The following is a 10656-nucleotide window of genomic DNA, read 5'->3' on the forward strand; positions in this document are numbered from 1 at the left end:
ATATATTTTTTATTTTTATGTAGTTAGTTATACATTATTTTAATATTTTTTTAACTGTTGGATTAGTTCATTATATTTGTTCTATTCTATTAATCTCATTTACATATTAATTATAAAATATGAAATATATTAAATACTTCAATATTTTAAAAGTTATTAAATTAAACTGATATACACATAAATTTACCTATTTTTCAAATTTAAAATTATGGACATCTCAAGTTCATGAATTAGATATACCAGCTTTTTAATACTTTTTCTTTAAAAAAAAGTATTATGAATTTTACATAGGATTTTATTATAATTTACATCACATTATATTTTATCTTATTATTCACTTACAAAACATTCCAAAAATTTAAATAAAAAGTTTAATTATTTAGTGAATATTCTTTAAAAAATATTAATTATATTTATAAGATTAATATAGATTATAAACTTATGTTTTTGTTAGAATAATACTCAATTCAAACATATATTATTAATATTGTTAATAATAATATAATTACACTTCATAGTAAATAATAATTATAATACGTATAAATATTACTTTAATAATAGATATAGGTTTGAATTATTTCATAATAAAAAAAAATTTAAGAAGTATCATTAGATTGTGTTTTTTAATGTGTCTATTAAATAATTTCGCTTGAACTCTCCAAACATTTATATCAATTTAAACTTTCAAATTAAGAGAAACATTTATATCAATTTAAACTTTCAAACTAAGAGAATGTTAATATATAAAAAAACTAGTAGGAGAGTATATAGATTTAAAACCATTTAATTATAATATTAAATTTTTTTATTAATTATATTTTATCCTAACCATGTGATTTTTCTAAATTTTATTGATATTTTAGTTTTGAATGGTTGTCTAAAAATTTATAGAATCTTTTAAATCTTATAAATCCATAAAATTCTTAGAGCATAAATTCGTTAAAATCTAAATGAAAAAAATAATCATAAAATACTTTAACAAAATCTTATCTATCATAACATATCTCCAATAATGTTTACAGAATTTTTCCATACAAATTCTTTTTACATACCAAAATAATCTTTTAAAATTTCAACCTATTAGACATTCTTGAGAACCCAACTACTTACTAATGCACCGTGACTTGATGTTACAACAAAGAACTAAACCCTAACAGAAAAATAAATATCTAGAATGACCTTAAACCGTAGCCAATGACATATTTTGATCCTTTCTTCAACCTAAAGGCTTACTGATTCTCATCAATAACATAAACTTGTCTTTTCATGGTTTTAAATTTCATTATGATCATCATCATCATACCTTTCTCCTTCAAACTCTAATTCCTTCTTCTTTACTCTTCAAATCTTCCTTTAACTTCTCAAGTGATAGCCGTTATAGCTATCTAGAACAGCGGTTAAGGTTGCTCCCACAATAATAATAGTAATTAAAAAGCGTGTGGGAATTTGGCTCTGTCAGTTCCCACTACCCCACTTTCCCTTTCACAAGTTCCAGAGTTCTTCTCACTCAATAAACCTTTTCCCTCTTCTCTCTCTCTCTCTCTCTCTAACAAGATTGTAGAGAAACTGGTTTCGTTTTGTTCATCTGGGTTCAGGACCTCACATTCTCTGCCTTGTCTGTTTCTCTCTAGCAGAAGGAACAAACCAATAAGAGAACAAGGAGAGAAAACAAGAATAGGGCTATTTTTTTGGGGTGGTTTGTTTGCAAATATTCTTATATCAAGATTTTGTTGATTGTGATTTGTTACGCTGTTTCTCTCTTGGTTGTCTTTTATGGTTTTCGATTTGTTTACTGTTTGATCTTTCACCCCATTAGGTCTATCACCGTCTCATTGATCGTGATTTCGTGTGTGAAAAAGTTGTGAAATTTCTAACTCCACTTTCAAAAACGGTTGCTTTCGGCTGCCCCACTCTCCACATAGAAACAAGACAGAGTTTCCGTTTATGTTTTGTTAACCATTTACAAGCCCATTTTAGCTTTTGCTCGTGTTCCCTTTGATTTTAATTTTGCTGGAAAATCTTGTTATTATTTTGAGAGGAAAAGCTTTTGTTGCTCTTGGAATGGAAAAACCCTGGCTTTTGAGATGGGTGTTAGTGGTGGGGGTGATGTGTTGGTATGGGGAAGGGATTGGTGTGAATTGGGGAACCCAGGCAACACACAAGTTACCGCCAGAAACAGTGGTTCAGATGTTGAGGGACAATGGGATTCAGAAAGTGAAGCTTTTTGATGCAGATGAATCGACCATGAGTGCATTGGCTGGGACTGGCATTGAAGTCATGGTGGCTATCCCTAATATCCAGCTTGCTGAGATGAATGACTATGGCAGGGCCAAACAGTGGGTTAAGAAAAACGTCACGCGTTACAACTTCAATGGGGGTGTTAATATCAAGTGAGTTTTTCTTTTCTTTTCAATTTCTGTTAACTGCTTCAATTGTTGTTATTCTTAATCTATTGTGTAATTTGGCCCTCCTTGAATCCATTGTGGTGTGTAGTTTGCACCAATCTTAGGTTTAAACTTGATTATCGTTATTGTATACAATTTGTTTTTCCTTTCTTACTTTGTTTTCGAATGAAGTTTAGAGGTTATTTGGTATATGATGTGGTTGTTACTTGTTGGTTTATCTGAGCATCTTAAACAAGTGCATTTGATGCCATGTCCTTGATTCTCTGTTTTAGACTTCTTGGTGAATTTATGTTTGCTCTACTACTGTTAATTCTGGCATTGATGTTGCTTAATGATGGCCTGCTTGGGCTTGTCCTCAGGAAAAATCTTCTATCATTCACATTAGGAGCGTTTGCACTGGTGATGGCAATCCACCTGATCATAATAATAATAAATAATAATAATCATCCAAAAGTGTCAAAATACGTAATATTAGTATTATTATTATTCAGTTTAGGGACCAACCCTGGAAATGTGTGAAAGGAATCTTTCAAAAGTGAACCCAAAAGTTGTCTTTTCTTTTTATCAGGGAAGCTCTGTGTATAGGGCTATCCCCCAGAATTAGATTCTTTTTTTGGTAGTGGTGCATGAGAAGTCCTTTGCAACTTTGTTGGGGCATAGGAGAAGGATATTTGTTCAAAGAATCATTTTTCCATTCTAGAAGGTGATTGCTGCGGAATGTTTGAGGGAAGAGATATAAAAGTGTCAAAATTCTCACATAGGATATCTTGTACATTATTTTACCATCCATCTTAATTCCCATTGATATGTGCAAGTAACCAATGGATGTGAAGAGTTTTTGGTATGAGCATGTTGCATTTTTGGGGAAGGGAATATTTTTTGTTTGTCTATTATGTGTGCATGTATTAAAAAAATTGTTCCAAGTTTAGACACAATCGCAAACAGAACAAGGATAACTTATATTTTTAGGGTATGTTTGCTGGTGCTGTGACTTGCAGTTCTGCATTGGTTAACGAGAAGTTTAAGTAAAATTAAAGGAGCTAGAAGTTTAGGGTCTAAATAATGGAAACTTTTGAACATTTCTCTTAGATGCAAAAGGTTTCTTATTATATTATTAAACACCACATGTTATGCTTTGTTGGATGGATATTCAATATTATTTATCTTAACTCCTCTTGAAATGCTAATTTTTGTCATTCTTCAGCAAACTTGTAAAATATTTTTGGGACTAATCTGTAGGTGTGTAGAATCTTGACTACAACACAGGTAGCAACATTAGTAGAGTCCATTTTAGTCATTGGATTGCTCAAACTCTCGAATAATTGATTTGCCAAGTAAATCTTACCAAATATCACAGCCATATATTGTAGGAAGCATTAAAATACTGTCTTTCTGGTGTTAAAACCATTCTGTCAATTTTTATTTTCGAAACAGTAATTTGCAATGAAATCTATACTTTCTTTCCCTGCCAAAACTCTGTTGATTTTCCTTTTGGCCTATTCAAATGTAGGATTATGCATTATATCTATATTCTTTTGTAGGTATGTAGCAGTTGGGAACGAGCCGTTTTTGAAATCCTACAACAATTCGTTCTTGAATATCACCTTTCCTGCTCTGCAGAACATTCAAAATGCCCTTAACGAAGCAGGCCTTGGAGACAAAGTGAAGGCTACAGTACCCTTGAATGCAGATGTGTATCAGTCTCCAGATAACAATCCTGTTCCATCTGCAGGAATATTCAGGCCTGACATCAGTGGTCTCATGACCCAGATGGTGCAGTTTCTCAGCAAGAATGGTGCACCATTTACTGTGAACATTTACCCCTTCTTAAGTCTCTATGGAAACGATGATTTTCCGTTGAACTACGCCTTCTTCGACGGTGTAGACAATCCGGTAAATGATAATGGTACTCCATACACGAATGTCTTTGATGCAAATTTTGATACCTTGGTTGCTGCTCTCAAATCAGTGGGGTTTGGAGACCTTCCTATTTTGGTGGGAGAAGTAGGATGGCCAACAGAAGGAGACAAGAATGCCAATGTTCGCTTAGCTTTGAGGTTCTATAATGGCCTTCTGCCAAGGCTTGCAGGCAATAGAGGCACGCCGCGCCGCCCTGGACACATTGAAGTTTATCTTTTTGGTTTCATTGATGAGGATGCCAAGAGCATTGCACCAGGAAACTTCGAACGCCACTGGGGAATATTCAAATATGATGGACAACCCAAGTTTCCAATGGACCTTTCTGGTCAGAACCAAGAAAAATTTCTGATAGGTGCACAGAATGTGAAGTACCTTGCTCCTAGGTGGTGCATGTTTAATCCTGATGCAAAGGATCTAACCAACCTTCCAGATAACATCAACTATGCTTGCACCTTTGGAGATTGCACTGCACTTGGATACGGATCCTCTTGCAACAGCCTTGATGCTAATGGCAATGCCTCGTATGCCTTTAACATGTACTTCCAGGTGCAAAATCAGAACCCCATGGCCTGCAATTTTCAAGGTTTGGCCAAAATTACTACGGACAATATCTCAACACCCACTTGCAATTTTATCGTTCAGATAGTCGGTTCTTCAGCCTCTTCTTTGATTCCCTCACTTGTTGCTATCTTGTTTGTTAGTTTATTCATGATCCTGTTTTGGTAAGATTTCTTTGTATATACATTAGAGGTTCTTTTTTTTATTTATGGCTTTATTGTTTCTTGGAGAGATACTCTGCCTACTATTTTTATCATTAATTTACAGATTCTTTCAATAAAACTATTCACACCTTGAGCTCTGACAGCAGTCAAGTTATGCATGTGGGATATTCTTATTTATTTTTTCTATAAAAAGATTTAAATGTGAAAATTTATTTAAGAAATCTCAGCTTAGCTTCATTGTTGACATGTTAACTTTGAAAGTTTGCATTGGTTAAGAGAAAAAAATCTAATTCATTTGAATGTAACTATAAAAACACTCCACCTTTCAAATATATCTATGATATGGATAGAGACTAACGAAAAGCAAGGTCATCGATTAGGTGAATGCCGACACTGAAATGGCCAATTACGTTTAACCACAAAAGAGGGAGCATGCCACGATGCTAAACATTAAAATACTGGGGACCAAAAGAAAGAAGTCTGGAAATTTTCAAATATATAATCATATGCAAGTTTTAACATTAAACAGAGTTCTAAAGTTTTCAGAATTAAAAGTTCTAAAGTTTTAACATTAAAATTTTCAAATATATTAATCATATGCAAGTTTTAACATTAAACAGAGTTCTAAAGTTTTCAGAATTAAAAGTTCAAGTTTTAGCATTAGCATGGTGCGTTTCAGGAAGCAAATATTCAAATTAGTCTTTTATTTTAAAGATGCAGACACGTTAAATTCCTTTATAGAATGGTTTTAAACAGCACTTTATGAAATTTTATATTTAAAATCAAATAAATGTGCAGCTTATGAAACTAAATAAATTTTGAAAGATAATTGAAAAGCTTGATTTCTGGAGAGCTCTTCACTATTATTATCACTGCCCCTGTAGCCGTTATGTTTGAATTAGGCCAAATCTGATCACACACATTCACACAATGAAAATGCATGCCCAGTTCCCTGTACTTTTTGGAATCAAATTATATTTGGCTACCTGTTCATCTTTCTCCTTTCATGTGATCATATATTATGGTGGGACCATATTGGTTTTGAGGAGGCAGACAAAGAAATTGAAACTCATTGGCAGAGGTTGCTTTCAAGTCTCAATTATGAATGCATCCTCCAACACCTACCGAGCTCAATTGGGGTATTTGGTTGATGTGATCTATGTCATAAAATAGCACTGATTATGTACCCCCATACTGAGTGTATATAGGTGGAGCTGCAGAAAGATAAAAAAGTTTAAACAAAAAAAAATCAAATATAATATAATATACAAACACTTTTGTTTAATTGTGTCTACAAATTCAAAGGAAAATTGGTAAAAGAAAAGGACTAGTAGTACATTGATACATGTAGAACAACCAAAGTCTGGTGCATATTTAAATCTACCTAGCTGTTATTGTTCCTGATAAAGTGATAGATGCATTTTCATTTTTCTTGACTTTTGTTACTAATAATTAGAGACCATTAAAACATCTTTTCAATAATTCATATTCTTTACAGCTCTAAGACAGGGTCATTCTGCTTGGTGTTGGTGACATGCTCATATTCCATCATGTGCACTGTGGCGTGGGTTAAAGTTGTTAACTTTTGTACCTATTATGCATTGGACACAGACACAAGAAATAGCCTCATAATCAGCGATTCCCCCTTTGACCGAACCTAAGATTTCAAATTTAAATTTTGGGATTAGTGAGAATTTGATGGATTAATAACGTTAGAAACAGTGTTATCAATCGTTTCAAGGTGGATGGATATCTTTTAAAATCATAACTGTGGCTCCAATCTCCAACAAGTTCATGTCTTTATACGGTTGCTGCAATCTAGTACTGTGAAGAGTCAGGTGCATGGTTTATGGTGCGTGATGTGTGATCTGTCAAACCAATGTCGGCTTGGATTTGGAACAAGGAATCATGAGAATCTATCGAATATTTCGACAAAAACAACAGATTAAATTAACATTAAAGATTATGAGCACAGAAGAAAAAAAATAGTAACAAACAAAAGAACATAACAGAGGAAAGTTGTAATTAGGGAATGTTATCCATAAAAATATTCGATAGTCAAGTTTGTTATGTAAGGATTTTTATGTGAGATAGTGATTTCTTTAAATCTGAGTCGTTTTGAAACTTGTAAATGAGAGTGTGAAAGAGTTTAGAGTTTCTATATTTTGGGCACATAGAATATTTGTTGAAAAATTGTTTCTCAACCTTTTGAACTCAAATGTGTATTTTATTGACTATGAAATTATTTTAGTTAGAAGAAGCATGGAATAAAATTAAAAACCACACAAGCACAATGGGATAACAAAAAAAGGAGAAAGAAAATTCTCTCACTAATGGATTCAAGTGGTGATATTCCCATATTGATTTTCAAATACTACACGTTATTGTCTTTTCTTATGGGAAAAGTTTAAAAATAAAATATCAATAAAACTACATTCTTAATGTTAAAGGAATAAAAATAACACTTATGGGTTGCTTTAATTTTAACTAATGTTATCTCTCAAGTTTGTATTATTTTAAATATTGGTTTCTACTTGTAGAAGATTTTGTAAAATTATCTGTAGCAGTGCAAAAATACTTAATTTATATTTTTTCCGGTCATTAGTTTTCATATATTTTGAGACTTTATATCGGTATTTGAATAGCTCATGAAAAATAAGATTTTTACTCAATATAATGATAAACTTTTGCAAAATATTTTTATGGAAATATTTTTGCTTTGTGTATTTTTAAAATTCTTCTTAGTCATGTTACTATTTTAACACAATTATGTTATGTTTTCATGGTTGAATTTTCTTAAAATCATGATATCGCACCGAGAGGAAGTACATATCTTATAATGTTTTTTCTTGTTTTTCAACGAAATTATTTTTGTCATCCAGAAAGCTTCGCACTGGTGTTATTAATATAAAACTTTTGTATAATTATGTTCAATTTTTTTTCCTTTGCTTTTAATCTTCTCTAGCTAGTGTGAAAATTGATTTTGAATTTCTTCAAAATTTTACCTATATGTTTCTTTGCAATGATAAAAATATTAATATTCATTCTAAACAACATGAAGACAATGAATCACTAAAGGGGTTCTTGGGAGGGCATCTTATCATCATTCTTCTTGGTGATGAACATCCTTTTATGATTTCCTTCCATTAATAACTATCCCCTTACTACCTTGATTGATAAAGTTGTTAGAATTATAAGACTGAGTTGAAGAGATATGATTAATTGAACTATCTCCAATTTTTAAAAATAAGATGAAAAATTATTATTTAATTGATTGGTAAAGAACACATCATATCAACTTACAAATATTTCAAGACAAAATATATAAGACAAATATAATATGCAATATAACAAGTTAAAAAACAAAAAAAGAGATAGAGGAAGACACAATATTTATACTAGTTTGTTCTTACATAAGAATTATAGTTAATTGTCTAATCATCATAATTATACCAAATCCACTATAGTTTTAAGTTTTATAAGAACTTTTCAAGAAACAAGAACATACAATAGGTTGAACAAGATATCCTATCACTACTTATGAAATTAATGATAAGGAGACAACTAAAACATTTTGTCTGAATAACTCTTCCTTTAATTTTTGTCATTAATGGAATAATTTGATTATAATTTCTCTTAATATAATAATATTTTTTTTGTAAAAACTCACTTAAAAATAAACAAACTTATAAGATACTTAAAACTTAATTAAGGATATAATAATTGTGATGAGATCTTTTTCCAAACATAAGTCAATCCTCTTTCAGAAACTTCAACAAATTTGAATTTAAAATTTTAATGTTCATTTTTATTTTTATCAAATTTTAATAAAGGTTTAATTACATTTTTGTTCTTATATTCAGTATTTTTTTTATTATCAATTTTTAACTTAATATGGTCGCTACATTTTTTTTTTAAAACTAAATGTGATCACTTTTATCAATTTGCGTTGATGAATAATTTACACACTGAAATGAACGTGAAAAATTGTAAATTTATGTTTTTTAGAAAACTATGAAAATTATAAAATATAGTTTTACATAAATTATAAAAAATAATATTTCTTTTTATAATTACATTTTATACTACAAAATATATATATATATATATATATATATATATATATATATATATATATATATATATATAAGGAAAAAAAAATTGGGAGGTGAAGACCCCTTTCAAGCACAATGAAGCTCGGTCCCCGTCTAATTTAAACACAATGTAATTGAAAATGTGTTTGACCTATGTAAAGCATAAAATTAAGGTTATTATAGAATTTGAGTCTTTTATTTTAATTTTTTACTTTGCAAATTTAAAATCCTTAGTAATCTTTATGTAACATCCCGTAGGATTTACCTTATTAATTTAAAATATTATATTATAGTTGATAAAGAAACATAAACCAACATATAAGTATATAAAATTTATTTACAAATTTTTCATGAAAGCAAAACTAAATATTTGAAAGAAAAATAAATATTTCATCAACTAGGAAGCTATATACAAAATAAAAATTATATACATAAACAATTATTATTTTCTTTAGAAAGACCATCAACGATCCTATCGTTTCACAACTTTTTCACCTATACTATCATATGCTCATTTCACCTGCACTATCATCTGTTCATTTATAACTCATAACATAGCACACAACAAGGTAAACTAGTGTAATTTAAAACTTACAAGTTTTGAAGAAAAGAAAGCTTATATAAAAACAGTAAGAAAATTACTACCATAACTTTACATCAATCATACAATCTACATCCAAAAGTAAAGGCTCTCAAAGCCCAAAATGATATATCAAGAACAACAGACACAACCTCCAAGAGGATTGGTGTATTGACTAGCACCCTAAGACTCTACACTTGTCATTTCTCAATCACTCCTACTTCTCAAGAGTTATAGCCATCACATGAACATACCATCCTAGATCCATAGATCATGATAGAATAAATTCTATATCTCATGAGTTCATCCATTGTTGAGACTCTAGACATAAACATCCATTGACTCTCACAACTAGTCAGTATGATCTCATTTTAGTACATAAATACACCCTACACAAAACCAACTCATTTTAGTATTCTTACCCTATGAATAACTACCTCATCATTCCACTCATATTCATCTTAATTCACAATAAACATTACCAAATTAGTAAGCACAATCACAAGAAAATAGTAACAAAACAATATATCAGACATAGTTCATCATCACATTCCTGTATAATCTTAAATGATCATGTAATTCCCACTAGTGCAGCAAGGGCTTTAGACATTTGTTCTTTTGGCCTTTTAACGTCCGATATGTATAGATGTCCGAGGTATACCCCCGACGTCTATATAGACGTCCAGGGGCTATGCCCGATGTAACACCCTACTATTTTAAAGGGTATTACTGATAGTAGAGACTAAATTAATTTGATATCTCTTATAAACAATCAAACTTTATTTCATTTAATCCAAAGTACAATACCAAACTTACAAACTTTAAACAATATAGTCTTCACCATTGAAATTTCAACTTATAAGTTTTACACAACATAATCTTCCCCATACAAATTTATTCTTTTACAAAAACCCCTGAAAGTTTTTGCCCGCATC

At 30.6% G+C, this 10656-nt stretch overlaps 1 protein-coding gene across 1 annotated transcript; it reads left to right on the forward strand.

Moving 5' to 3' along the window:
* The first annotated feature begins 1017 nt into the window (after positions 1-1017).
* LOC124845972 (O-Glycosyl hydrolases family 17 protein) lies at positions 1018-5205 on the forward strand. Its single transcript, XM_047323162.2, has 2 exons — positions 1018-2390; positions 3947-5205. The coding sequence occupies exons 1-2, from the start codon at positions 2062-2064 to the stop codon at positions 5049-5051; spliced, it is 1434 nt and encodes a 477-aa protein (XP_047179118.1). The 5' UTR covers positions 1018-2061; the 3' UTR covers positions 5052-5205.
* Positions 5206-10656: the final 5451 nt, after the last annotated feature.

Source organism: Vigna umbellata, chromosome 5, assembly GCF_029865625.1.
Source record: "Vigna umbellata cultivar VRB3 chromosome 5, Vumbellata_1.0, whole genome shotgun sequence".
Taxonomy (NCBI): Eukaryota; Viridiplantae; Streptophyta; class Magnoliopsida; order Fabales; family Fabaceae; genus Vigna; species Vigna umbellata.

What these genes read in the sequence shown, in the direction of transcription:
- LOC124845972 (XM_047323162.2), top strand. Translation starts at nt 2,062, where the DNA reads ATGGAAAAACCCTGGCTTTTGAGATGGGTGTTAGTGGTGGGGGTGATG. An exon ending in AATGGGGGTGTTAATATCAA is followed by an intron (nt 2,391 to 3,946) that starts GTGAGTTTTTCT and finishes ATTCTTTTGTAG; the next exon opens with GTATGTAGCAGTTGGGAACG.